Genomic DNA, 26,672 nt, shown 5'->3' on the forward strand with positions numbered 1-26,672 from the left:
CTGCAATAGCTTGGGGGCGTGCAGACTTGTCTGCCTGATGCCACCGAGGTCTCAAGGGTGGGTTCATGGGCCTAATCCTGGTATGATTTTGAGCCTTGGGGCCGCTAGTCTCGTATTGTCCCCAGCAGTAAGCAGCTAGGTGGCAATCACGGACATGGATTATTTCGAGCTAAAAGTGGTAGTAGGAGCGGGCACCTAGATGACTGGACAATGAACAGCTAGCGAGCACCGTGGGGGTCATTATTGCTCGAGCTAGAGAAGCGCGGATATACTCGGGAATGGGAGAGTCCTTTTGTCTGACGAGAGTTCCATACATGTTGGAGATGGATGTCCGGTGGCTGCACCTCGTGGCATCAGGCCGCAATGGGATGCATGTATGGCATCTGGGGGAAGAATGTGGGCATGCATGTGGTTTTTCTTATCGTAGTGCTGTGAGTGGTAAAAGATGCTGCTTGCAAGTTCAGTATCCTGCGTGATTCCGTAGAGCAAATATCTCGAACTGCGGGGACGCTGCTGCTCAACAGATTGGAGGGTTGATGAGACCGCCCGAAGATGGATGGATGGATGGCATTTGCTGGATAAGCGTTGGGGGTCCAGAAAGGTCTAGAACGCGACCGTAGTTTAGAGACATTTGAAGAAAGAAGAGCTTACCTGTACGGTGGTTTTCCTTGAGGCAATGTGCTGTGTTTGGAGTTTGACGAGAGGAGGAAGAAACCCGACATAGCACAGCCAACGCGCAAACCATTTCTCTTGGAACCCAGTAAAGGGGAAGAAAACAGGCTGGATGGCGACAGGAAGTATAAACGTCGGGGTGTCGCGGCGGATGACGCATGACTGGCTGCCTACCGAATCAGGCGGGCCGCTGTGAGGTGCTCCGCCCGTTGCTGCACTTCACCAGGAACCGTAACCTCACCTCCTCCCGCCTTTGCTCGTCCTACGCTTGCTCTCTCTCTCTCCTACTCCGTTGCCTTCTGGCTTCCTCTGTTTCCAGGATACCCTGTCGTCGCTTCAACCGTCTCCTGTGTCGTCTGGAGCCCGGTCCTCTCACCTTTCCCTTCCCCTCTCAGCGCCACTTCCCCCCCTCCCTCGCCGGCTCGCGTCGATCGCTTCGCTGGTGTGACTGTATTTATAATTCGCCCCATCGGCCACCTAAGGCTGTCCGAACAAAGACCCTGATCTACTGGCTATCAATAGACTCGATAGAAAATTTGCTCCAGAGTTAGCCAGGGCTTGCATTTGCCGGTTTCCCCGACCTGATTTGACCATCTCCGAGTCTGGGAGAGCTTCCCCGCACTAGAGCTGCACAGCATCATGTATGTCGTGGAGAAGCCCATCACCGGAGAACATGAAAGATCAAGTGGACATGTAGCTAACCGAAGACTCTCATAATATACAGGCGCATTACCGTGAGCGTGATTCGTCCGGACCAGGCCGACGCCGACATCTTTTCCCTGGAAGTTGGCGGGGACATGACCGTCGAGCTCCTCAAAGCCATCGTCGAAAGCGAAACCTCCATCCCTCCTCCCTCTCAACGTATCCTCTACAATAATCAACTACTTGCCGATGATGCTCGCACCCTCGAACAGGTTGGCATTGGTGAGGGCGACATGATAGGTGTTCAGGTTACCCTGCGGAGGCCTCAGCCTCCCCCACGGAGTATAGGGGGCCCCAGCTCTGCTGCTGCCCAACAAAACCTGCAGCGGAGACAGGCAATGACACCAGATCCCGAGACAATTCGTCTACATATTCTCGGTAATCCGCAAGTGCGCGAGGCTGTTCGACGGCAAAACCCGGAACTGGCGGAGGTGGCCAACGATGCACAGCGCTTCCGTGATGTCCTTCAACGACAACAACAGCGCGAGGCTCAGGTCGCAGCAGAGAAGGAGGCTCGAATTGCGATGCTGAATGCAGATCCGTTCAACCCAGAGAACCAGCGAGAGATCGAGGAGATTATCCGTCAAAACGCGGTAACGGAAAACCTCCACAATGCCATGGAACATCATCCAGAGTGTAAGTGGGCTGAACGATTTCCGTGTCAACCTTGTTGCTAACATCAATGCACAGCATTTGGTCGCGTAACCATGCTGTATATCCCTGTCGAGGTCAATGGTCACAGACTCAACGCATTCGTCGATTCCGGCGCACAGGTCACCATAATGTCACCCGAATGTGCGACCGCGTGCAACATCATGCGACTCGTTGACCAGCGCTATGGGGGTATCGCAAAGGGTGTTGGTACAGCAAACATCATAGGTCGGGTGCACTCAGCACAAATCAAGATTGGAAGCATGTTTCTTCCATGCTCTTTCACTGTTATGGAAGGAAAGCACATTGATCTACTCCTAGGCTTGGATATGTTGAGGAGACACCAAGCTTGCATTGACCTCAAACGAGGCGCACTTATTATCCAAGACCAAGCGGTCCCATTCTTGGGAGAGGCCGACATTCCCAAGCACCTTCAGGAAGAATTCGAGGATGAGCCCATGATCAAGGGAGCCGATGGCGCCGAAGTCGGCGCCCGGACAGGTGCGGTCACGCATCAGGCCAGCCGCAGCCAAGCAGCTGGTGGCTCCAACATGGCCTCTGCGGCATCCTCTTCCCGCCCAGCCCCGCCGCAGTCACGCTGGCCGGCGGACTCCATCGCGAAGATCACTGAACTAGGCTTTACGCGAGAAGAAGCCATGCGAGCTTTAGACGCAGCCAACGGAGACCTAGACGGAGCCATTGGATTCTTGATATGACGCAGGTGATGTCACCGTTTTGGAATCCTTCAATTTGGTGCCGGGTGAGCAATCCCGGGAACTTTCGTACCGCTGTAATATGATCTATCATCAACCACAGCGAGACCTGTGCGCAGATTGTGTGATGGCGCTCTATTCTCTACCCATGTCTCTTTCTTTTTTTTCTTGTTTCCCTTGTAACAATGAAGCCTACGGACGTAACTATTATTGCATTTTTGTGATCCTACACTCCCATGATCCCAGCACGGAACTCTATACTTAGCAAGCAAGATAGACATTATCAGCAGCCACCCGAATTTTATTGAGGATCTTTTGGAGACCATCTTTTCATACTTTCAGCCAGCCCCTGTGGCCAACAATCCCTGCTTTCCCCGTCCACAACCCTCCTCTTCTTACATTGGGCTTCGTCCCGACCTATATCATGCAGCTGCAGGATTAAGAGCGATCGGGTCGGTGTAGCGGGTCCTGCTGCCAACTTTACACTTTACACAGCAAGTATCTAGTGGGAATGCATCTCTACCTGTACAATGTACAGAGCACAGATCACAGACCATAGAGACTTTTCAGCCCACCACACCTAACTTAGCGAGTTGGCATGTATGCCTTACGCCATCAGTTCACTCCGGCACTAAGTCCAGCACGATAAGGCAGGTTGATGTCCTTGCATGACTAGGCTCATGTACTTCCCAGGCCTAGAACCCAGTGACTGGTCTAGTTTATTGGTCTGCGAAACATTTCCGTCTAACACCTCTCCTAATTACTACAAAGTACACACCTTGAGTGAGTACTGTGTACACCCTCTCCAACTTGCAGGCGCATGCAGGCCTGAGTTTAGATCTGCCATTCCTTTGCTTCATTTTTCTTTTTCTTTTACGTGATCTATGGATTATCGTCCCAGCACATTCACCCCCTGCATTGGATACTGTATGCATACATGCCCTCCACTGAAATAGGAAACGGAGAATATCGGGATTATGTTAAATTGATTACTGTTGATTTACTTACTCCTTCTTAGACTTGACCAGCAGTCTGGTCCGAAGTCTAAAGAACATATCCAGTGCCATAAATGCACCTATCAGAGTGAGTCAGCAGCAGTCCAGCTTGGCTTACATGCCCAGGGTGCATGCAGCATCTACTTACCAAGAGCGACATAGGGCCCATATAGCATGCTGATGTTCTGCTTTTGGGCTACGGTGCGATCTGCCCAACTCCAGACCTCAACCAGACAGACTGTGGAGGTAAGGAAGGCCTGAAGACCAAAAATGAGGAGGTGAACGGGGACAAGAGGGTCATCTGTCATGAAATCCACTCGTTAGCTCCTAGTCGAGATAGAGAGGTACCGAGCGCTATGATGTAACAGTAGGTATAGTGTATAATAGTAGGGTGTAGATCCGCACCTCTCTTCAGGCCGCCAAGCGCCCAGACGCTTACTGGCACATGGTAGAATAACTCCATGAGTATGAAAAAGTAGAACCAGGGGGCTGGTGGCTCCTCAAAGAACTTGTCATGGTACGTATCGATGTAGAACTGACGGAGAGTGTGGGAAAGGTTGGATTGGAGGGCGGTGGGGAGGATCGGGGCTGCGTCGACCACTAGGAGGATTGATTGATTGATAGTCAGCTAGTGGGTTTCGGGACTACGTAACGAGTTTCTGTATATCAGTGGAAAGGGCAACTTTTGACCGACTTACGGAAGATGATGGGGACGTGGATAGCGAAGAAGGAGAAGTAGATCAGGTCGCGTTTCCGGCTCCACAGAGAGGCGGGAGCAGTCGGAGAAGCCATTCTGGGCTCGGGATTGCGTAAAGGAGAAGGTGTTCCCGGTTATCTAGAAACGTAGGCCGTAGGATGTAGATAGGTCGGTCCCTTTCGTCCGGCCGAGAAGTTTCGTTTGACAGTTAGCTAGTTAGTCAGTCTAGCTGGAGAGAAACAAAAAGAATCTGATATGCGCGAGGATAAGGAGCGAGAAAGCGGGTCAGCTGACCGTCACGGGTTCTCCGAGAAGAGGAAACACAAACGAAGCAAACGAACAAAACACAGAAAAGAAAAGAAAGCAACGATGAGAAAAAAAAAAAAAAAAAAAAAAAAAGAAGCCATCGAGAAAATCCCCGCCGTTCGCCAGACCCGATCGGCTGGAAAAGTCTGTCCGAGACCTGCCTAATACTCACTACATTGGCAGAATGTTTGCTTTTTCCACTGCACGCGTCTCAGAAGTCCCTAAACATAGCTTAAGCTTAGTCGTGTGGATCGCGGTCCAGCTATCGGTCAATCAACAATCATGGCTGCTCGGGTAAGGTGAGTTTAGCCCACTGTCAACCAGCCGTGGTGACCCAACGGTTTACGAGCCCAAAAAGTATGAAATATTGGAAACAGCAGGAATTAATGGTCTTGTCCCCCTTAGGGGTCGCTTTTTGCAGACTCATCGGCTTTGCATATTGAATAGTATATCGATATATTCTTCGAAAATCTTATCGTCGTGTGAGACATCCTAGTGCCATGTCCACCCTGGTAGCTGGTCCAGCTCCGCCCTCAAGCCATCGGTCATAGATTCATGGTGATCTCTCATTCCAGGGCGGCCCGATAAACTGGGCGTCGTCTTCACCGCAATTCTCGAACCCTGCCTTCAGCTTACTCGTTGCGACCTCCGACCCCCGGCAAAGCTTGTGATGCAAAAGTCCTACTGGAGCCCAGGATCCCTTAGTTGTGGCGCCTGCCCCTCCCCCTTCCCTTGGGGCTGATCTTTTGCCTCTGGGCTCCTCTTGGCCCGGAATCGGCCTTTGACTCATTTTTACGCATCAAAACAAAAGTACTGCAAGGATGTGAGCAGCTGGTATCCGCCACCTGCACGCTGATCCCACCATGTCTCTCAATAATAGCATGCATTCTGCAGACAAAGCAACCTGATCCGGGAAATGTCCTCGACGTCAAATGTACCTGGGTCCCCTATCTCATGAGCTGGCCCGGTCCTCCTAGACATCATTTTGTGGGCGGACGACGGGAAGCTTGCGCTTAGCGCCACACTTTGCACCACCGTCCGTCAGTCCATTGTCGCATAGTGTTTCGCACAGAGTGGGCTAGTCTCCAACCGCCGGAAATGCGTCGCCCGACTCCCAGGGTAAGCAGGCACTAAGTACGTACCTTGGAGGTCACATCGACCCTTTCCCCGGAACTTGGGGCCAAATTTGACCGCCGGTGCTATCTAGTTGCTGTATCTCGCAAGAACACCCTGCGAATAGTCGCCAGCCTCAACCAGTAGTTGACTATCCACATCCACCGTACCCACTGGAACCAAACTTGGGAATCCTTTGACATTCCGTTTACCCCATGCACCAGTTGGGATAATATTTCGTAACAGATAGCTAATGGACAACGAATCAGTGACGTGACACCTTCAACGGGCATCAGTCGACAACGTACATACTTATTCCTAGATTGTCTTGAATGGCAGCAGGAATAGGCTAACTTGTATAGGTAGTAGATATGATCAATGAAAGACAAAGCACTCAGACCCTACGACGAGAACACGGATGACACAAAATCTCTGGTCCTAATCGCAATTCGACCCCTCCAGACTCGGAAGCTCTGAGTTTGAAGGGTTGCTCAAACGCGGACATAATGTGGTTTGAACAGCTGGGCGGACACAGTCGTACATTATGATCAGACCAATTCTCCTGCAACCTTCCTTCGAGGCTTCTGTGGGCCTTCGACGCCATCTGGGAAATGTTCTAGATAGCCTGGATGACCTTCCGCGGCCCATCTCTACCGATTATGGAACATTAACGTGGCTCGGTGGAGAAACCCGATAGTCCACGGACATTGAACCGCATTCCCGAAATGAAAGCCAACGTCACAACTCGCGCGAGAGGCTCCGTTGGCTCTGCGCGCGAGAAGATCGGCCAGGCCTGTCTGTTCCACCCTGGTTCAAATTGGACTTGATGCGAAGGATTGAATGGATACTGTGAGCAAGTTTTTCGGCCGTTGGATGGAAGCCCAAACTGGGTCTATGTGTGACCCTTTTGACTTACACGGTTGCTCACCCCTTCCGAAAGTGAGAAAACAAAATTTACAAAGCTTGTTGAAAAGGTAGAAATTGACACCAGTGTTGTTTGCTCCTTCGAAGAGGCAGCATGGATACGCAAAGGCGTCATTAATACCGAGAGAGAGAGCGAACACATCAAATTTTCGGGGAAGCTACAGTGGGTATGCGCTGAGTCGATTTTGTGCCTCCTCGGCATTGTGGCCCCAGAATAAACTGGAGCCAGAAAGTCGGCACTATTTTTGTTCGATTGAGTTGACGCGATCGATCACCACCAGGATACTGGTAGAAAGAGAGCAGGCATTATTTTAAACAAATTTATAAGTGAAAAAAGAAATTTGGAGAAAAAGAATTAAACGAACAAAAATGAAACATGGAAAAAAATAAAAATAAAAAAAAACCAAACAATTCAACACCCTAAAGGAAATCAGAAAAAAAAAAAGAAAAAGAAAAGAGAAAAATTTTTTCTTGTTTGATGGAAGAAACAGAGAGGGGAACACAAATTACTCTAACCCCTTCACAATGTTGTACTGAGTACGCATGCGCCCTCTTGACATGAGATAAACGGTTTCCACCAACCAAACATTAGCAGAGGGGCTGCAATATTCCTGGATTATTGGCAATGGCTACCTGTCGCAGAGCGCATACAGGCCACAGTAGTACAAAGCAGCCGCGGCCTCGAAGCCGGGAGTTTACCATCGTCCTTCTGTCGAGCGATGCAAGGACTAATGCAAGATAGCAGCAGAGCTACCGTAGCTGCTGCTGCTGCTGCTTCTGCTGCTGCTGGTAGTAGCAGTGGTACTCCTCACCACTACTGCACAGGACAAATTCCGCGATCTAGTGCCGTCTACCCTAGAAGGAACAGACTCAAACTTAACGATATTGGCCCAACGTGCCGGCCGCATGGCTCCACCTCTTCCTTCTTTGCAGGCCCTCTGGCTTGCTTATCGTTCATCCGGGTTCGCCAGATCAGAGCGGTGAAACCACACCAGAACCACCTCGAATGGAACAATTTACAGTTGAGAGCCAGTCCCCCGGAACACGCCGGGTCCAGGGAGAAGACAGTGCCTTCCCATCGAAGTATCGGCAGGTCCAATCGCTATCGCTTCTGCGGTCGGTCAACCTTGGCTCCGAGAAGACAATCGTTGCCATGCTGTAAACCCTCTGTCGTCCGATGCGGGAAGGAAGCTATACTCTTGGAGTGGGCGCGCCGATGCCCCATTCTTAATCATTCATTGGACCTTGACCGCTTCTCCCAATTCCGTCGTGCATCTGTTGCTGGCCTCGGTCCCTGTTCCGAACGGCCTGCCTCTTCCCTTTCTGGCCTCTTCGTCCACTCTGTATGCTCTCTTTCCCTTCACCTTTTCCAGACACTGCTTGTGCCATGCGGGCTCCTGAGTGGTTCATTCCTTTGCCGCCGCCCCCTCACCCCCCTACGATGACCGCTGTTCTCATCTGTCGAGACCCGTCCGGCACCGACTTTGTACCCCTGTCGTCATGGCTTCGAGACGACCTTTTTTTGTGTGTCCGCCTGGAGTAGTAGTAGGAGTCGTAGTCGTAGTCGGGCGTATCGACCAGCCCAAGCTTTCCGGTCCGGAGATTGAAAGGGATAATCCCTGGTCTAACTCTTTCTAAGCGAACCTCCGGTGGATGCATTGCCATTGGCGCTGCTGCAGCCATATCATCCACATTTGGCCGTGTTTACTGCTTGTGCAATCCCTTTATCGCCATATCGAGCCGGTGGAGGTTGTATCTGATCAGATATATATTCATCTCTCGTCCACCCTCGACTGAACTTTCTTTTCTTCCTCATTCATCTCCAGTGACTTCAATTGACCCTGACTTCTCGGGTTCCTGTCCTTTTCCTTTTCCACCTATCTCACTATCATCATCTTTCTTGAAGTCGACGTCCCGCTCAACGTCTTTGTGCCCTTGAGCAACACCACATTACGTACATACTTCCTTCGCACAAGAGCACACACACAAACACAAGTCAGCACGCACATCCACAACCATGCCGTCCTCTGCACCTGTCCTACGGCCCAAGAAGGCTCTCCCCGTCAACGCCCATAAGGAGGAAGAGCCGATCAGCTACGACATCAATATCCCTTACGTTGATGTCACCAAGGAGTCTCACCTACGCACCAGATACCCCGAATACCTTCCCACGTGGGACAAAGTCTGGTTCGATCCTCTTCCTCCCTTTGAATATCAGGACCCTGCCCTGCGCGTGAAGGATAAGTCCAAGCGCAATCTCTTGACACCCAGCACAAAGGTGACGGAGATCCAACCACGCATAGGTAGCATTGTGGAAGGCGTTCAGCTCAATCAGCTCACGGATGCCCAGAAGGATGAGCTTGCCCTTTTGGTTGCCGAACGCAAGGTGGTAGCTTTCCCGGACCAGGATCTAATCGATGATGGTCCTGAGGCACAAGAAGCTTTCATGCGTCACTTTGGCAAGCCCAATTACCAGCCCGTCTCTGGCTCGATGCGCGGACATCCAGGTTTCCATATCATCCATCGCGACGGTAACCGCGAAGAGATCACTCGCTTCCTGTCGCAGCGCACCACCACGACGCTCTGGCACCAGGATGTCAGCTACGAGATCCAACCCCCGGGCTATGTGATGCTTGGGCTGCTGGAGGGACCTGAAGTAGGTGGTGATACTGTTTTCTCTGCGACCGATATGGCATACAAGTAAGCATCATCCTCAAGCGCGACGAATAAGCCGTCAGGCAGGCAGATTCTAATGCATGACTTAGGCGCCTTTCTCCAACGCTCACCTCTTGGTTGGACACGCTGCGCGCAACCCATTCATCGGCAAAAATGATTCAGCATGCACGTCTGACTGGGGGCCTGGTACGCAAAGAAGCCGTCGACACCGTCCACCCGCTTGTGCGCGTCCACCCAGTCACGGGCGAGAAATGCCTATTTGTGAACGGCGAATTCATCACCAAGATTCAAGGTCTGAAGGAGCCCGAGCAGCGCTGGTTGCTGGACTTCCTCATGCAGCATATCATCACTGGGCACGACTTTCAGGCGCGAGTGAGGTGGCAGCCTCGGACCATTGTGATTTTCGACAATCGCTGCACAACGCGTGAGTTCCTTGTTACCTACCAAAGATAAGCACCCAAAAACAATACTGACGGATATTTGCAATAGATTCCGCCATTGTCGACTACCTCGATGATGATAACGGCGCCAAACTCCGTCACATCTTCCGTCTGTGCGCATTGGGCGAAAAGCCCATCCCTGTATACGACCAATTCGAGTAAATCCCGATGGCCTCCGCCACCTGTTCGAGGAGCTCTATCCTTGTTCTCGGCACATGTTGGAGGGTATGAACGCCACCGCGATGCCTTGCCAGCCAAAATGTTCCATGCAGCAGGTCCGGAGAATGTTTCCCCGCTACCCCTCGGACTTTGGGATCCTTGGCGCGTCGCATGTGCCTGATCCTCCCTCCTCCTCATCCTTACCTCTTTTTTACCCGCCTTTATCCCGTTCTTCTGCCTGGATTTGCTTGGCTGCTTGATTTTGATTGATACCTCGGCCTAGTTCATTAGACTGTTTAATGTTTTTTTTCCCACCACCCTTAGTGCCCTTGTTTTGTGCCCTGTTTAGGCTTCTATGCTCCTAGAACTAGTGGGGCCAAACTTTACTTTTTATTTTCCTTATTATTTTTTTTGTTCTCTTTTCTTTTATCCAAAATTTCTGTTTCCGAAGCCAATGATTTTCTTTTTTTTCTCTGTTGGTTATTTTTCAGTGCTTTGTTTGAATTTATTAACCCGATAGACTTTACTTCTTCTATTATCTACCAGATTTAGTTATTCATTTTCATGTTCACGCGTCGAAAATATCAACATAGAATACTAAGTGATCAAAAATAAAATCAATTTTCCCAGTATTGAACGCGTAGTAGTAAACACGTACTAGTAGTAGTTAAAGCCGAAACTCAAAATAATCAGATGTACCCTGTACATCACGCAATATATATTATTACTATAAGTATTTTATGCAGCCTCGTCGAACACACCCACCCCACCCACCATCAACACCGGGAAGCGGGGGGGACCGATCTGGCACACTTCAATGTCCTACTACTAACTTACCTAGTAGAATATGTGCAGTTTTGCCACTATCTAGTAAGTAGCTCATGATGGAAAAGAAAGCGATAGCATGCTGGACCTACTATTGGTGTACTTACTATAGTTAAGGTATCAATGAAGCATCAAATGTAGTATAGGAATTGGGCTCGAAGCTCCAGACGGAGTGAGTCTTGGAGAGGAACAACTATGGTGCTACTGAAAGCAGGATCATCATCATGATCATCACTATTGCGAATCAGACGGTAATCTAACGGCAATAATCTGTCTTATCACTAGTATTGAGTAATTGATGGTAGGAAAATACTATTTCCTAGAAAACTACTAAGGGCGGAGGGGTAAGGTTAGTATATATATAACAAGTAGTAGTAGAAAGTGATACAGTAGTGGTGATACAGCTCAGCACCAGTAGGAAGAAGCTAAACAACTGTCATCCTACATTCAATACGTCGATTAGTAGTACCCAATTAGTAGTAGTACACATTTGATTATATCCAGAACATGGACAGGAACGGAGGAAAGGTCGGAAGAAAGATGGCTTGGAAATGATATAATAAATATATGATGAGATTATTTTGGCACTTCACTTCACTCGACTTCACTTGATTCGACTCGACATGACTCTCTGGATGCTGCATGCATGCAAGAAATAGAAAATAAAATAAAGGTAAAGAAAATACACAAAACTCCAGCGCCCAGGACTAGAATAGAACAGGACAGAACAGGAATAATCGGAATGGGTTTGGTTACATTGCTATACGTGAAGGAGGGGGAAGCGATCGAATGGAAAAATTGAGAATCGAAAAATCAAAAAGTGGGATAGATCACCGCAGGATATCATCGATTCTCGTCCGCAATTCTTGCGCCAGCTGGACTTGCTCTGGAGTGATACCTCCCTGCTGGAGGAGAAGGAGGGTTTCGAGGATGCGCTCAGCGACGAGGTCGCTTCCGAAGACGACGCCGCCGAGACGGACCGTGTCGTGGAACCAGTGCTCAATCAGGTAGAGGAGATCCTTGGCAATGTACTTCTTGTTGGAACCTTGGAAGGGAGCTTCGTCGGTGTAGTACATGGATTCGAGGACGGCGTAGAGAGTCTCGTGGGCAACGCCAAGATCGAGGAAGAGGTCAATGACCCAAGTAGCAGGGCCGACACCACGCTGGTGTTCCAGGGCATAGCGCTCGAGCATGGGTAGGAGACTGGGAATTGGGAACACAGACTCGGACATGCGCAGACGGCTGCCCAAACTGCGGACTTTGTCGATTACGGCCTCGTAGGGGATGGGCTCACCCCGTTCGAGGACCTCATCGTGCAGGTCTTGTAGGAGGTGTTGCCAGGTCGCTCGGATGTCGGCTGGGTTACGGTGGTCGGCCAGGAAGAATATCTGGAGACAGATGTCATAGTAGCTGGCAGGGTCGGCGTATTGGTTGAACAGCTGCATGGAAAATGTTAGTTAAGAAGAAAGGCAAAGAAAAGACTAGGGAAGGTTGGGCTGATGACGTACAGTGCTAATGTCCTTGATGGGTCCGTCCACATCCTTGAGAACTTCCGCCCGGCGTTCCGGCGCGATGCGCCTGTCGTCCTTTAGGCGTTGCAGGAGATCGTCCTGGATGTTTGCAATGTCAATAAGGTTGGAAGTTTCCTGCACCAGTCGCTGTCGGGCTTGCCGGCTAGTGTCGGGCGTAAATGTGGAGGCGTTGGCCCTGGCTCGGCCCAAGTACTCGATGCGACGACTGAGGGGGAGGGTGAACGCGCTCTGAGCCAGATCCAATTGCACCTTGGCTGCCTCAAAGAATCGCTGCGACTGAGCAAAGTACCGCCAAAGTAGATCCGCGTGAGCAAGGTCGTCTGCTGATTTGCGCTCAAGGTAGGTGACAACGAAAGACGAGTTGGTCTGCAGCAGACGATCGCTCCAGCCTTGCTCCAAATACCAATCGTACAAACTCGTCAAAAACACCTCATCCGTCGAGTCGGAAACGACACCATATGCCTCATTCTTGCGCTTGGCGATTATCGTCAATTGTCCATCGACAACGCCGGGATCGTGAGCAGCGAGGCTGTCAACGGCGAGAATAACCTTGAAGATAAGGTCATAACATTGCTTGCGGTAGTAGAAATAGTCCTTGCGGGTGTCCTATGAGACAAAAGAGATTAGAACTTGCGAGATTGTAGAACAGGACGATCGAATGAAACCCACCTCCTCTGGCCGTCCATCGACGATCCATGAAAGTGCCATGTTGGCCTTGTCTGAACGAGCAGCCACGTTTAGAGCGAGCTGAATCGCACCTATAGATGTTCATCAGTATTGTGAACGAAAACGTAGACTTGGTTTAAAAAATACCGGCAAAAAATTGGTTAAAAATGTAGCTTTCCACCGCGGAAATCAGGTAATCCATAGGCAAGTTGTCAGAGACCTGCTGGAACAGGTGGAGACTCTCATTGAGCAGATTGCGACCAAGTTCCGAGTTGTAACCGGCTTCGGTAGCTCTCTTCAGAAGCTCCTGGGCCTTGAAGATCACTACATCTTCAGCGCTGCAGAAGCTGCCACAACGGCGTCGGAGGGCGTCGGCCACCGTTTCCACATTAGAACCCTTTGCGATGTTGCGGTTGACGATTCCCTTCACGAGCTCCTTGGCCATGTCATGACCCTTGTTGGTACTGAAGAGCTCCTCGAAGGTAAGCTTCAGGAAGCGTTCCTTCGACTCTGCCGGCAGAGATGCCACAATTTCGTCCACTCGCTCGTCGAAGAGAACCAGAACGAACGAGATACCCTCGATGGTGTGGGATACAAGTTGGACCAGAGAATGAAGGGCGCGGTGCTCCGCCTGCAATGCAGTTTCCTCCTGCTTCGTGGATACCCGCGTCAAAGCCTCGGGGCCGCTTAACCCCTCGATGAAGCTCTTGTTGGATTTAAAAAACTCCTGCAGAGCCAAAAGATCCCTTTGCACGGCCTGCAGTTTGGAAGCAGAAACGGAAGATGCGACTGTCTGAGCACCATTGGGAGCAATGCCAACCTTTGCAATCTCCTTCTTCCAGATCGACCGCAGCAGCCTGGAGATGTAGAGAGCAATGCCTGCATGACGCGGGGACGGAACAACTGCGTCAATAGCGAGCGTAGTGCTATCAGCGACGGCATTCTCATTCATGGTCGGTCGGCCACCGTACTCGATGAAGACCTTGCGCGCAAACTCCAGGACATCGGGGTCATTAATCTGTGTTAGTCGTGAGTCAGACGAGATCTCAACACCCTGACCACAAGCGACTGCAAGAGCAGTGGCAAGCGTTTCGCTGCGGCCATAGGTGCGAATGAAGTTCTTAACTTCTCCCTCCAATCCTTCGTCGCCAGTACCACCACTACGCACCAACGCCGCGAAGACATCAACAAGACGCCTTCTCCGAATAACGTGGATGCCAGTGTTCGTCAGAATGGCGATTTCAGCCGCCGGGTTATCGAACTGCACAGCCAATTCATTTCCGAATCCTCCAGGAGTGCTCGTGGCTGGGGTAGTGGGAGAGCAGAGACCCACGTCTTCAGCCCTGCTACCCAAAGAGAGCCAGACAGCAGTTTCACCAGCCTTTCCAGGAATTACGCTTTCCTGAGAGCGAGCAACGCGCCCAGAATCGGGGGCCGAAATGAAAAGGGTGTCTGACTTGTTTGTGGAGTCCTTACATGTGAAACACAGAAAATAACCTGGAGGGTAACGAACAGTAAATCTGGTAGGCTGCAGGGTGTTGATCGGCACCCTGGCCGTTACTGTGGTTTGGAAACGCGGTTGATTCTGAAGGCTCGGGGGGAGTTGAGCAGCGGAAGCGCCGTCATACGGCGGCGTCTTGACATGATGGGCCTGCATACTTGTAGGTGCGTTGGTGCCGTTCGGTGCAGAAGACCAGGTGAAGGAGCCGGTGGCGCTAAGATAAATGCGATAGCCTGTTGCAGTTGTGGCCATCAAATGGTACCTAGAGGCCTCGGCGGCTGGGATGGGACTGATGGAAACGATGGGAACTTTGGGATTCAGGGTCTCATTAGACGCGATGATGTGTCCGATGTTGGCATAGATGTCGAGGGCTGGCTTCGTGATCACCAAAGCAAGGCTGCCGTCTGGCTTCATGTGGAAGACGCGAATGGTGGAGGATGATGATAGCGTGTACAGTAGCTTTCTTGTGTCGTCGATTTCCATTTGCTCCACATTTTCGAACGATTTTTGGGTGAAACTCAGGCTCGGCGTGAATGCGGATAGACGAGAGCTAGTGTGGTTGACCTTCGAACAACGGCCTTGGAACCATTTCTCCTCCTGCTGATAGACGAGTTCATAAACATCATTGTCCGAAGTGCCACCGAAGAAGACGCGACCGGTCGAGTCCGAGGAGGCGATGACATGAATATCCAAGCCACGAATCGATGTTGACATGCCCGTCTGGTATAATGTGACTTGCCGCGCGCCTCCAGCCGTAGTCTCACAGCCCATACCAAGCAAAATGACGTCTGCCGTTGTCGATACTACGAGGATGTGCGTGATTGAAGGCAAGAACACACCAGCTCGGGGTTTCGCCAGCTTAACCGTGTTGATGCTGTTCGGTTGGTCTTCAAACCCAACTAACTGAGGGTTAGGATGTGTATAATCCCAGATGTAAAGTGCATTGTCAATGGCAACCCAGGCGTGGTTCAACTCAGCGAAGAGTCCCATGCTTGTCGACACCTGCGCTCGGTTGTATTGGTCGAAGATCTGATCGGGGATGTTGTACATCTTCACTTTCTGAAAGGGAGCCCATGATTGTGACGCGGGTATATCGTAGTCAGACGAGATACCTTCTACATAAGGGCGTTAGACTTGATCCTCCTCTTCGAGACGGACGGAAGTATACTTACGGGACAAATAGCTATCCAGATCAGGATAACGGGCCTCTTGAGCAAGAGTGTCGTTCACTGTTCCTGCAGCACGCTCCTCTGTGCTCAACGCCTGGGTCTTGGGCTTGAACGTGGCTGGGGGGAGTCTGGGAAGCGCAACCGGTGAAGCTGGTTGTTGCTCCGCGGGGGCCGCGACAGGCTTTGGCGAGAAACTAGGCGCCGCCGCCGCAACGGTGGGTGCAGGAGTCTGGAAATAAGCACCGGGTAAGGGCTTTTGAGGGGTGAGAGTCGGCGTGAGGTCGGGATAAGACATGATGCCGGTTGAGAAGCCCGTGGGAAGCTTTGGCGATTCGTCGCGCTCCCCGGCGAGATGAAGATTCGGTCGGCGCAAGGGCGCGAAGAGGACGATCAATTCACGGTGAAATAGAGAGGGCGGAGAAAAGAGAAGGAGGACGGGAAGGTATGAGAAAGCAACATCAATGAACAGAGGCGGGAACAGCCGGGGGGGTTGAGGGCGAGTTGTTGATCAGACCGAATAATGACAGGCCTGAGCCGTAAAACGAGCAGGAAGAGAAACAAAATTGTGCACGGGCCCGGAGGTGAGGTCCTGCCCAAGCTCTCTCCGCCTTTGCGTTGCATTTCCTCCGCCCATGATTTCATGCCCGCAGCAAACACAGCAAAGCCCATTCATCCATTGTGCCATTGGAGAGTGTTACTGCTATTCTATTGTTCATCATGCTTCCCTCCATGCGTCTCACATCCCGTCTGGGACTGCGCCTGGTGCGCTGGAACTCCACTGCTGGTCCGACTCTGCCGCCTTTGATGACCGCACTGAGAACCGATCTCAAGACTGCCATGCGTGCTAAGGATACGCCCAGGTACCTCTAACTCTTACCTAAGTCCCCAAGTGCTATCTGCGCATTAATGCTGACGTAGTCTGCACTCATTACCAGGCTGAATGTCCTTCGCGCTCTAATCTCCGAAACCAACAACGCCGCTAAAACGAACTCGCCGATCCAGACTGACCTTCAACTCCTGTCTCTGATTCGCAAGCGTATATCTGCTTCGAGGGATGCTGCCAAAGAATTTGAAGCTGAGAACCGCCCCGACTTGAAAGAGACTGAGGATCGACACATCGCGATATTGGAAGAATATGGCGCCCAGGTGGAAACCATGAGCGTGGACGATATCAAGACGATCGTTGCTGAGGAACTTACCAAGCTGAAGGAGACTGGCAAGAAGGTTGAGGTTGGATTCCTGCTCAAGTCTCTCTTCTCCCCTGGAGGAGCCCTGGATGGCAAGCCCGCCGAGAGATCCGAAGTCGCAAGAATTGCCAAAGAAGCGGTTGCTTCCGCTTAACGGCTGACACGAGAAAATGTATAATAACTACTTGTATAATACGCATACCTAGACCAATTGCCTGGCTCCCCTTCAATGAAATGCATGCGAAGGATCAGAGGGAAAAATTGTTCATTGGGCGGGATGTCGGGTCGCCATAAAAGTTGCAAAGTAAAGTAAAAGCTACACAGCAGAACTCGCGTGCCTTCAAAACGATAGGTCATAGACGTGCTGTGCCAAAACAGAAAGACGAAAGTTCCTAGCGCCATATCGTATGTCATCCCAAAAATTACCGACCTTATTTATCCCTTCCTGTTTGCCCTTCCTGTAATGTTCCGAACTCCATATCCATTCATGTCCAGCCGTCCATCATACTTGCTCCGCGGTAACGCGCAGGTTTTGTGGTCATCTAAGAGCGAAAGAAGGTGATCCCTCCTAGTGTAGTCATGAATATACCAAGCCACAGCCAGTTATTCGGGTCACCAACTTTCTCCCTGCTGACCAAATCTTTTATGCTAAAGCGACCTCCAGTACCTCCCTCGACCTGGCGTTTACTCTTGCTGGAGGAGCTTGGATTGAGCGTCTGTGTGGGTAACATCTGTGGCGGTTTATATATAAGATACATTGGATGCATCGGCGATCCGTCGAAATTCTTGACGTCAAGGCGTTGGACACCATGGTATGAATCTACCGAGACAGCGAACGACTATACCTGTCAGTAGCTCTCATATAGTAAACGGGCAGAGGCCAAGTACCTCAAAGTGCTCAGTCTGGTTGTATCTGGTATAGGTACCCGTAGAGGACTGACAAGGATCTGATAAAAGCTGGCGTCCATCGACAGCGATCGGAGTCAGGTCCACCGATCCATCACTGTTTACGGTATAGGTACCGTGCTGCCATTGCATAACCCCTTTTGGGCAGGAAGGATCCTGGGCTATTTAATGATCATGACATGTCAGAACCGGGGAAATGCAAGCGCTTTCATGGTTACAAGAATTCTGGGACTAACGATTGGCAATGGCACGATAGTAGGCTTCTTCATAATGTCCATCGGCGCTGAACGAGTACGAGATACCAGTGAGATTGGGTTCGAGGAATTTATCACCAATAGGATCGTAAAAGCCCTGTGAGTATCAGAGGTTGAACGGTTAGCGAACAGGTAGCGCTGGCCCATCGAGGCTGGTAAACAATCAACACGGCGCAAAACATACCGGACCTGTCACAACCTGGCGGGACTTGGTTGTCCATGTTCCTTCTAGATCAGATGCGCTGCTGCTGCTGCTGGTACCAACGGCCGTTAATAGAAGGCCAAGGAAGAAGTACGTTGCCATCATGTTGTTTTCATACCCACGAGAAGAGAAGAGATTCAATGCGAAAGAAAGGGAGAGGCAGATCGCAGAGAGCGAGAGGAATGCGTCGAAAGGCGCAACGCAGGCGGCCCTTGAAGGGTGGAGTACACAAGAGCTCCCCCGGTACGTGCCACTGGCCCTGCCGATCAAACAAGTGAACCGCCATGCAAATCATCCGCCAAAACATGTTCGCCTGCCAAGCCACGCCGCTTCGGCTACCAGACTAGTAGGTGAAGCACCTGGAGCAGACCGCGTAGACAACATTGGTCGCTGGTCTGCGTACACCGCGTTCTCGTCGTGCAAGCAAGGACAAAGATGATGGCTGGGTTGCAAGTCGCAAAGAGGGACCTCCGCCGGAGGATGCGGGATGCTCTCCAGCAGATCCCCGCCGACTCTATTGCCAATCAATGTCAGGGATCTCGATTCGCTTCTGCCCAATATGGTCGCGGCATGTACTGACCTCCTACAGCCAGAATCGCTACAAATCAGTTACTCTCTCTCCAGGAATATCGGGATGCGAAGAGGATCGGTGTCTATCTGTCCATGCCAGCCGGCGAACTCTCTACAACTGCTATAGTGCAGGATGCCCTGGCCAATGGCAAAGAAGTCTTCGTACCTTACATACACAATCTCGAGTTGTCGTCGCAGCCAAAGACATCAGTCATGGATATGTTGCTGTTAGAGTCGATGGATGAGTTCAGATCGCTCGAGCCGGACAAGTGGGGAATTCCATCACTTTCGCAAGCAAGTGTACTTAACAAGAGGAACTGCTTCGGGGGCAAGGGAGTCTCACCCCAGCCGGAAGATTCTACGCAAGGACCCTACGGGTTGGATTTGATTGTCATGCCAGGAATGGCGTTTGATGACGGATTCAGAAGATTAGGCCATGGCAAAGGTTACTATGATCATTTCCTGACAAGGTACTCCAAAGGTCCCGAGAGCACAACAACGGCACCGAAGCTGCCTCTACTGGGTAAGGCATAGTTGTTCCAGATGACAGCAGTCAACCCGAGGATATTCCATCGCTAACCCCTCGTACAGTCGCGCTCGCTCTCAAAGAACAAATGCTTGACCCGACCGAAAAGATCCCGGTTGCGGATCACGACTGGCTAGTAGACGTCCTCATGGTCGGCGATGACCGGTGCCTCGTGCGCCAACGCTGAGAGGATATCCAGAAAGAAAGCGAGCCCTTTCATGTCCTTATTTTCATCTAATGCGACAATAATGTGCAGATAATTGTACTCCAGCGAGAACCCGTAAAAAAGTGTTTAGAAAATGCAAACGATATCGTATCACAGCACGAAGTCGGAGATGAATGATTAATTTTCCCTTTCCTGGCTTCCGAAATCCTTAAACGCCCCTTTGAATTCACTGCACGGCTTGAATAAGAGACACGTTATCGCCCTTGAGCAGTATTTGGCCTAGGTTGTTCAAGAATATAATCAGCATTGCAGCGCCCAGGGGAATGAACAAGAGCTTGAACTGCCGCATACCTAGAGGTCTCCGCTTCTCTTCTTCGGACTTTGTAGCCATGCGAACCTCCACTGCATCGTCAATGACAAGGTTCATGAACTCGTCAAAACCCTACACGAGTCGATTAGTCAAATGTCACGCAACCAAGTCGCCAGAAATCCATTTACCCTGATTTTTCCCTCTATGCGGAAAGCAAGCTGCTCGTAAAGCCAGATAGAGACTGTAGACCGTTGCTGAAGGAGCTTGAAGATGAAATGAATCGGCGCAAGCAGGGTCTTGCGAGCGGCTCCACCGCCTCCACGACCGGTCATTGTGAGGGATGAATGGGAGGGATGTGTAGGGTATCAAGATGCGAAGGCAGCGACAGGAGTAACAAGACGGTGATCCCGTTCGGTTGATCGAGAAAGAGACGCGTGGTGGTGGTTGTTAGGCGGGTGGTGCTGGGAGGGAAAGTCGAGAAAGATCGGGAAGGTGGTGAAGCAAGCTTCCATCCTTCTTGCCGCCTCGGGGGACGATTGCGGCTCACCAACTTTTCCCTTTGGGTCGATCGTCACCACATCCCACCTCCACTAACCAGTCACTTACCCCCCGATCTCTCTCTCCGCCACTGTGCTGAAGGTTTAGCGCTGATTCCTTTGAGGCGGCTTGTTCTTTAATGTTTGTTTAATGAGTGTTCATGATCGCACTGCATAGGTGTTGAGCCTTCCGGCCTGGCTGAACCCCTCTTCTCCCATTCCCAACTCTAACAATCCCAAAACATCCCACTCCTCGTCCACGATGGCCAGCAAGGAGGGGACCGCAGGGCAGTCCTTTGGTGCTGTCCTCGCGGCAGTTACTACTATGTCAGGAAATGTCTCGCGATCGGAGAAAGAGCACGCCCATGAGTTCCTGGAGAAGTTCCAGAAATCAGTCCGTCCATCCCTACCCCTCATTCTTCCTCCCCAGGGCCGATTGTTCCACGCCGCACATAACAATGCATGCTAATCATGATCCGGCTTCTATCTAGGTTGAAGCATGGACTATCACCCACGAAATGCTACAGTCTCCCGATGTGCCTGTCGAGGCCAAGCTGTTCGCAGCAACCACGTTGAAAGGAAAGGTGAAGCGATCTCATAACCTGCATGACGCGGTACTGGCACCCCGTACTGACCGTCCAAGATCATCTTCGACCTTGACCAGCTACCCGCGGAATCGATACTCGCCCTCCGAGACTCCGTATTGAATCTGCTTGTGGCTTATGCTGCAGGCCCTCGGCCGATCCAGACACAGCTTTGCGTCTGTCTGGCGAGCTTGGCCATTCAAATGCTGGACTGGAAAGACGTCCTACCCACAGTTGGCGCGGCACTGGGCAGCAGCGCGGGGGATTGTGTGTTGGAGTTTCTCAAGATTCTCCCGGAAGAAGTGACCGAAGGTCGCAAGATCAATCTCAGTGTATGTTCGGCAGCATCAGCACCTCACCTGTTTACAATCCGTCCCCACGCGATCGGCGACGACATTTTATACCGCGACCGACCAGACTCTAACCTACTGGCTTAACTTAGGAAGAGGACCTTGATTCCAGGACGAAAGAACTATTGGAAGACAACGCCGAACAGGTCATGCACCTTCTCATTCAATATGCTCAATCATCCCGTATGTGTCCAACCCTCGGACCTAGCCTCATAATATGTTGATATGCTGAATATGTCTCTGCTTTAGCCACTGCGTCCACCAACCCCCGTCTCCTTGACTGTATTACCTCATGGATGCGCGAGATTCCGGCGTCGAAAATTGTTGACTCACCCCTAATGGATGTGATCCTCAAGGCTCTTGATGACGAACGATCATTCGAGTCTGCGGTAGACAGCATGTGCACCTTGTATAGAGACACGCGGGAGGTCGATGATTCACTGCCAATCATCCAGGCCCTCTATCCGCGATTAATGTCCCTGCGCCCGAAGATTGCGGAGTTCGCCGAAGCGGAAGACACAGATGCTTACAGGGGTATCACGAGGCTGTTTGCCGAAGCTGGCGAGGCCTGGGTGGTTTTGATGGCACGCCTGCCGACTGACTTCCGTGGGCTGGTCGAAGCGGTCCTAGAGTGTTGCGCTCGTGACTGGGAGCGGGACGCGATTTCCCTTACTTTCGTCTTCTGGTATGAGTTGAAACAATATGTTACTCTGGAGCGGTATGCGGATGCACGGGGTTGCTTCAGTGATATCTTCTCTAGCCTCGTGGACATCATGGTCAAGCACCTCGAGTACCCGCGGCCAGAGGAGGGTGAGACGGACCTTTTCGGTGGCGATCGGGAACAGGAAGAGAAATTCCGGCATTTCCGGCACGCCATGGGAGATGTGCTCAAGGATTGCTGCGCGGTCATTGGGGTCAATGAGTGCTTGACCAAGGCGTATCAGCTGATCCAACAATGGGTCTCCAAATATGCCTCTCAGTCGAGCGACGACCACGTTCCCAACTGGCAAGAGCTCGAAGCGCCCCTCTTTAGTTTGCGCGCCATGGGCCGTATGGTTGATCCTGAGGAAAATGTGGTCCTGACACAGGTCATTCCCCTCATCGTGCAGATTCCGAACCAAGAAAAAGTGCGATTCCAGGCCATCATGGCGCTAGCGCGTTACACAGAGTGGACTGCACAGCACCCGGAGACATTGGAGGCGCAATTAAACTATGTCATTTCCGGCTTCCAGCACAGCTCCCCAGAGGTGGTTCAGGCTGCAGCTTTGGCCTTCAAGTTCCTAGGCACGGACTGCCAGAAATTGCTTGGAGGTCACATTGCCCAGCTGCACTCCTTCTACGAGTCAGTCCTTGACAAGCTGAAACCGGCCAGTCAGGAAGAGATCACCGAGGGTGTGGCGGCTGTGGTTGCAGTACAACCACTGGAGAAGATCTACGAGACGATGAAACTGTTCTGTGACCCCATTATGGCACGCATCATGAACTTAGCGAACAACGCTAAGGATGAAGAGGGCCAGCGGGCTGTTGCTGGTAGGTATCCTTCAAAATTGACAAGGCGCTCTGCATACTAACTACATGGCAGATCACCTTCAGTTGATTACGATCTTCATCTTGGTTGTGAACCCATACGTCTCACCCCGGGAAGAAAACCCCGCAGTCAAGTATTGCGGCGAGATTTTGCCAATCATGACGACAATCGTGATGAACTTTACCTCGTCCACGCCGATTCTAGAGCGAGTCTGCCGTTGCTGGAGAAACATGATCATTTCCTACCGCACGGCTATGACTCCGCTCCTACCCACGCTAGCGCAGAGTCTTGCAAGCGGATTCGAGGCATCACGAGAAGGATGCTTCCTGTGGGCCACTGACGCTGTCGTGCGCGAGTTCTCCGAGGGTGCTGAATTCGTCGATCCCTCAACCAGCCATGCTGTATTCCAGTTTTACGAGCAGCAAGCGGTCGCGTTCCTGCGAACCTTGAATGATCTGCCCCCCGAGAATCTCCCAGATGGTAGGTGCTCCACCAGAACCAGCTGGAAATAGGAAGGTCGTTGTGCCTCAAGCTAATTATGTACAACCAGTTATCGAGGACTTCTATCGTTTGTCTTCCGATGCCGTGCGGTATTACCCTAAGGAGTGTGTGACTTCGTCGCTGTCCGTGCCGATCTTCTCCGCCGCACTCAGCGCTCTCACCCTCCAGCAGATTGACCCACTCATGGCCACCCTTCATTATTACCACGACCTCTTTAGCTTTGCTTTCGATAAGCCGACGGTATCCGAATTCACTACTGCAGATGGCAGTTCCTACACCAACCCGCCCGAGATCCGCGAGGCTGTTAAGCAGCTGATTGCATCGCAAGGCCAGCTACTCACGCAGCATATCCTGACGGGAATGATGTTCTCGTTCCCTGGAGAATGCTTCCCCGACGCATCCAGCGTGATGATGATGCTGTTCGAGCTGATGCCCGAAGAGGCAGGAACTTGGCTTCAGGCTACGCTGCAGATGCTTCCCGCAGGAACCATGAAGCCGGGTGAGGCGGAGAGGTTGCTGAAGGGCATATTCGACAAGGTCCACTCGGGTGAGGTTCGGAAGATCCGGGTCCTTCTTCAAGGTATGGTGGATCTAGCATTTTCTCGCAAGCTTTACATTGGCTGACAGGCACATATAGACTTCACCAACTCATACCGACGACGAAACGTGGCACCTAGAGAAGGATTGGGCCGGCTGGAGGCGACCCGGTTCCGGTTTAGCGGATAGATTGTATCAGGGAGGAATGGAGGCCAGGACTGAGCAAGTCAGGAACCGCTCAGCGCAAAGGATGCTGGGAGAACGATCCTCATCAGCTGCCGACAACGCTCAGCCCTTGGAAGGCGGCAATAGTCCTTGGAAGATTAGCGCACGTCATGCGACCCGGCCGGAGATCATCAAGCGCTCGCACGCGTTGAGAATCAAGTTAAAAAATATTTGCCCAATCATGTATTCCTTTATGCCCTCCGTTCCCTTCCCCCTTCCTCCCGCGCCTACCCCTCATCTCCTCGCATCACCCGTATACGATATGATGTGGTCGTTTCAGAACCCGAGGCACTCTTGCCTGAGGGAGGGCGAGCCCGCGCATGAGACCAGCGGGTTCCCTCCTGCGAATCGGGGGGGTGGAGATCCAAGCCCGCTCGCATGTTTTCTTTGCTTGCCACTACTTTTACTACCCCTGAACACCCGCCCTGTAAATCGAAAGTACTTTAAAGTGTAGCAATTTAGACCAATGCTTCACGGCAACCGCGGCCCTTTCAATTCCAGCGCGTATCTACGTATACCAGTTGTATTGGATGTCATGTACAATAGGAATCCCGAACCGGTGTCCATGTGGAGAAGTGAGATAACCATCCCCCAAGAGCCAATGACCTACCAGCATGCCTCCATCATGCCTCACTACCATTATTTCAATCATCATATCATATGACGTGCAGAGATTTTCATCCTGAGTACCAAAACCTTCAAGAGCCCCGGGATACTAAAATAGGATACCCACACGGACACACACACACATACCATGTACCACTCGACCACCTACAGATATACACTAACAAGTATATAAATGGAGCCGTGCGTAGATCCTTATGTTCAAGAAAAGCAGCATACTTAACCAAGTACTACACGACCAAGTAACCTAAATAAGTAAAAAGTATAGTAATAAAAATATTAGTGACGCGAGATGATCGCCCACCCATTGTTTCAGAAATTTTATCAATCAACCAATGGATATCCATTACTACGCAGGAGATAAAATTGCTATTCAGCTGATCGGGACGAAGAGATAAAAGATTTTCTGTTTTGGCCCCAGTCAGTTGAGTCAGGTAGCCAGTCATGTTTGGGTTTGTAGTGACCCGCTGAGATGGCGGGGTTCGGGTGTGTGGTTCGTGATGATGATCTGATGTATGGGTCCGTTGATTATCTAGAGTTACGGAGTCGTTTAGGCTGGGATTTCAGGGCAAGTGGGTACATGTACCCTCGCACTTAGGTAACAAGCAGGTATTCTTGGAGTGAGATGCAGCCTACGATGTTTGCGCTCGCTTATGAAGTACTATTTAGGCAAGCAGGGAGGCTGGGAGGATTGGTTCTTTGGGTCTAAGGGGGCCGTCAGCTACTTACTTACTTGGTTTAGTATCAGAGATGTGTATGTGTGTGTGTGTGGTTCCCGGTGTGTTGATCAGGTGGTTAGTACTTATTAGGCCTTGTTTACTTACTTTGGTTAGGAGGGTAGGAGATAATTGCCATTGTCGATCTTTGTCGTTTTTATTATGTCCGAGTAGTGGCTGGTTGTTGTTGTTATTATTGTTGTTGTTGTTGAAGAGGTTCTTCATGTAATGTAGGGTGGCAGGTATCCTGCTATGTGAAGGTTTTGGCGGTGGACATGATCACGCCATGAGTTAGTTGTTCCTGCTTACACTCGAGGATGCCTTCTTTCTTTGTTGCTGTAATGGATGGCCGCCTATTGGCAGTAGTAGTAGTCAGATGCATGAGTGCGGTGTACTCCGTAGGGCAGACAGGCAACCCGCGGCTAGTAAGCGGTATACTGGCATAGTACAGGGGTAATGGTGTGTGAGGAAAAGAAATTGCACGCGGCAATGGCGAGAGAGAGATTTTTTTGATCCAATGGAAAGGGAGACAATTCATGAATTGTATCCGAGGTCATTGGGCCGCCAGTTCATGAAGCTTTTGGGGGCTGAGCCCATGATGTCAAAGATATATTTCTCGGCTGGTGGATCCTGCTACTAAGCGTTTTGTGGAATATGAACCCACTTGGGATATGCCTGTAAATGATCCAGGGTCGTGTTAGACGCGTGCTCGGGGATCTAGATCCGATGTTCGGACGAGAAAGAGTATTTTTGTTGGGAATAATTGCTTTTTCTTGTTCCTCTCAGGTTGTTAGCGATACTTGCTTCTTCGGGTTGGTGAGGTGGTGCTCCGCACCATCACCGGTATCGCTGCTATAGTGCAATTCTATATTGGGGATCACTCCACTAGAACTCCCTCGGTTTCGGGCCAGGTAGATCCCTTGGCATGTCTGGCGCAGGAACAGGTTTAAGTCAAGAAATCGTAGCCAAATGGCGGCTCAGCCACTTAGAGTAGTCGATCTCCATAGTTATACGGGCCAGAATGCACTCTGGTGATCGTTATTCCAGTGCGAAATTAGTACGGTTGCTATTATTGTGGCAAGTGTGGCTCTGTGGTTACTCATTGTTGTGGCCGGGAGGGTACCGGTGCGCTGGTACCGCATCGGAGACTTCCGCGCTGGCGGAATGCGTAGGGGGCACCGATATGGCATAAAGCATCTGTCATAGAAT

At 51.1% G+C, this 26,672-nt stretch overlaps 15 protein-coding genes across 15 annotated transcripts; 7 read left to right on the plus strand and 8 right to left on the minus strand.

Moving 5' to 3' along the window:
* Positions 1-37: 37 nt before the first annotated feature.
* On the plus strand, positions 38-1,297 carry An07g01460 (hypothetical protein; the record flags this gene model as incomplete). Its single annotated transcript, XM_059748225.1, has 6 exons — positions 38-127; positions 219-396; positions 487-591; positions 674-811; positions 899-1,114; positions 1,170-1,297. 6 exons carry the CDS (start codon positions 38-40, stop codon positions 1,295-1,297), a joined length of 855 nt encoding a protein of 284 aa, XP_059606127.1.
* Positions 1,298-1,712: 415 nt separating this feature from the next.
* On the plus strand, positions 1,713-2,741 carry An07g01470 (uncharacterized protein; the record flags this gene model as incomplete). Its single annotated transcript, XM_001391197.3, has 2 exons — positions 1,713-2,010; positions 2,065-2,741. The coding sequence occupies 2 exons, from the start codon at positions 1,713-1,715 to the stop codon at positions 2,739-2,741; spliced, it is 975 nt and encodes a 324-aa protein (XP_001391234.3).
* A 419-nt stretch (positions 2,742-3,160) lies between these two features.
* An07g01480 (uncharacterized protein) lies at positions 3,161-4,525 on the minus strand (the record flags this gene model as incomplete). The annotated part of the gene is made up of 6 exons (XM_059748226.1): positions 3,161-3,261; positions 3,517-3,620; positions 3,747-3,813; positions 3,882-4,034; positions 4,139-4,333; positions 4,432-4,525. The coding sequence occupies 6 exons, from the start codon at positions 4,523-4,525 to the stop codon at positions 3,161-3,163; spliced, it is 714 nt and encodes a 237-aa protein (XP_059606128.1).
* A 703-nt stretch (positions 4,526-5,228) lies between these two features.
* On the minus strand, positions 5,229-5,526 carry An07g01490 (hypothetical protein; the record flags this gene model as incomplete). Its single annotated transcript, XM_059748227.1, has 2 exons — positions 5,229-5,357; positions 5,422-5,526. The coding sequence occupies 2 exons, from the start codon at positions 5,524-5,526 to the stop codon at positions 5,229-5,231; spliced, it is 234 nt and encodes a 77-aa protein (XP_059606129.1).
* A 413-nt stretch (positions 5,527-5,939) lies between these two features.
* Positions 5,940-6,975, minus strand: An07g01500 (hypothetical protein; the record flags this gene model as incomplete). The annotated part of the gene is made up of 4 exons (XM_059748228.1): positions 5,940-6,099; positions 6,158-6,198; positions 6,391-6,453; positions 6,766-6,975. 4 exons carry the CDS (start codon positions 6,973-6,975, stop codon positions 5,940-5,942), a joined length of 474 nt encoding a protein of 157 aa, XP_059606130.1.
* Positions 6,976-8,790: 1,815 nt separating this feature from the next.
* Positions 8,791-10,051, plus strand: An07g01510 (uncharacterized protein; the record flags this gene model as incomplete). The annotated part of the gene is made up of 3 exons (XM_001391201.3): positions 8,791-9,473; positions 9,539-9,873; positions 9,939-10,051. 3 exons carry the CDS (start codon positions 8,791-8,793, stop codon positions 10,049-10,051), a joined length of 1,131 nt encoding a protein of 376 aa, XP_001391238.1.
* Positions 10,052-11,703: 1,652 nt separating this feature from the next.
* Positions 11,704-16,036, minus strand: An07g01520 (uncharacterized protein; the record flags this gene model as incomplete). Its single annotated transcript, XM_059748229.1, has 6 exons — positions 11,704-12,312; positions 12,382-12,879; positions 12,913-13,011; positions 13,075-13,163; positions 13,219-15,684; positions 15,745-16,036. The coding sequence occupies 6 exons, from the start codon at positions 16,034-16,036 to the stop codon at positions 11,704-11,706; spliced, it is 4,053 nt and encodes a 1,350-aa protein (XP_059606131.1).
* A 422-nt stretch (positions 16,037-16,458) lies between these two features.
* An07g01530 (uncharacterized protein) lies at positions 16,459-17,082 on the plus strand (the record flags this gene model as incomplete). Its single annotated transcript, XM_001391203.3, has 2 exons — positions 16,459-16,601; positions 16,677-17,082. The coding sequence occupies 2 exons, from the start codon at positions 16,459-16,461 to the stop codon at positions 17,080-17,082; spliced, it is 549 nt and encodes a 182-aa protein (XP_001391240.1).
* Positions 17,083-17,470: 388 nt separating this feature from the next.
* On the minus strand, positions 17,471-18,392 carry An07g01540 (uncharacterized protein; the record flags this gene model as incomplete). Its single annotated transcript, XM_001391204.3, has 4 exons — positions 17,471-17,767; positions 17,817-17,995; positions 18,071-18,185; positions 18,273-18,392. The coding sequence occupies 4 exons, from the start codon at positions 18,390-18,392 to the stop codon at positions 17,471-17,473; spliced, it is 711 nt and encodes a 236-aa protein (XP_001391241.3).
* A 333-nt stretch (positions 18,393-18,725) lies between these two features.
* Positions 18,726-19,573, plus strand: An07g01550 (uncharacterized protein; the record flags this gene model as incomplete). The annotated part of the gene is made up of 3 exons (XM_059748231.1): positions 18,726-18,819; positions 18,880-19,305; positions 19,389-19,573. 3 exons carry the CDS (start codon positions 18,726-18,728, stop codon positions 19,571-19,573), a joined length of 705 nt encoding a protein of 234 aa, XP_059606132.1.
* A 205-nt stretch (positions 19,574-19,778) lies between these two features.
* Positions 19,779-20,194, minus strand: An07g01560 (uncharacterized protein; the record flags this gene model as incomplete). The annotated part of the gene is made up of 3 exons (XM_001391206.3): positions 19,779-19,831; positions 19,904-19,994; positions 20,051-20,194. The coding sequence occupies 3 exons, from the start codon at positions 20,192-20,194 to the stop codon at positions 19,779-19,781; spliced, it is 288 nt and encodes a 95-aa protein (XP_001391243.1).
* A 33-nt stretch (positions 20,195-20,227) lies between these two features.
* An07g01570 (hypothetical protein) lies at positions 20,228-20,617 on the minus strand (the record flags this gene model as incomplete). Its single annotated transcript, XM_059748232.1, has 2 exons — positions 20,228-20,452; positions 20,570-20,617. The coding sequence occupies 2 exons, from the start codon at positions 20,615-20,617 to the stop codon at positions 20,228-20,230; spliced, it is 273 nt and encodes a 90-aa protein (XP_059606133.1).
* A 43-nt stretch (positions 20,618-20,660) lies between these two features.
* An07g01580 (uncharacterized protein) lies at positions 20,661-24,087 on the plus strand (the record flags this gene model as incomplete). The annotated part of the gene is made up of 8 exons (XM_059748233.1): positions 20,661-20,792; positions 20,890-20,982; positions 21,042-21,314; positions 21,425-21,521; positions 21,582-22,862; positions 22,915-23,340; positions 23,411-23,941; positions 23,999-24,087. The coding sequence occupies 8 exons, from the start codon at positions 20,661-20,663 to the stop codon at positions 24,085-24,087; spliced, it is 2,922 nt and encodes a 973-aa protein (XP_059606134.1).
* A 283-nt stretch (positions 24,088-24,370) lies between these two features.
* On the minus strand, positions 24,371-24,763 carry An07g01590 (hypothetical protein; the record flags this gene model as incomplete). The annotated part of the gene is made up of 3 exons (XM_059748234.1): positions 24,371-24,464; positions 24,534-24,548; positions 24,642-24,763. 3 exons carry the CDS (start codon positions 24,761-24,763, stop codon positions 24,371-24,373), a joined length of 231 nt encoding a protein of 76 aa, XP_059606135.1.
* Positions 24,764-25,219: 456 nt separating this feature from the next.
* An07g01600 (hypothetical protein) lies at positions 25,220-26,669 on the plus strand (the record flags this gene model as incomplete). The annotated part of the gene is made up of 7 exons (XM_059748235.1): positions 25,220-25,323; positions 25,425-25,538; positions 25,827-25,916; positions 25,989-26,063; positions 26,154-26,157; positions 26,258-26,374; positions 26,511-26,669. The coding sequence occupies 7 exons, from the start codon at positions 25,220-25,222 to the stop codon at positions 26,667-26,669; spliced, it is 663 nt and encodes a 220-aa protein (XP_059606136.1).
* Positions 26,670-26,672: the final 3 nt, after the last annotated feature.

The sequence above is a fragment of the Aspergillus niger genome (assembly GCF_000002855.4).
Source record: "Aspergillus niger supercontig An07".
NCBI classification, from domain to species: Eukaryota; Fungi; Ascomycota; class Eurotiomycetes; order Eurotiales; family Aspergillaceae; genus Aspergillus; species Aspergillus niger.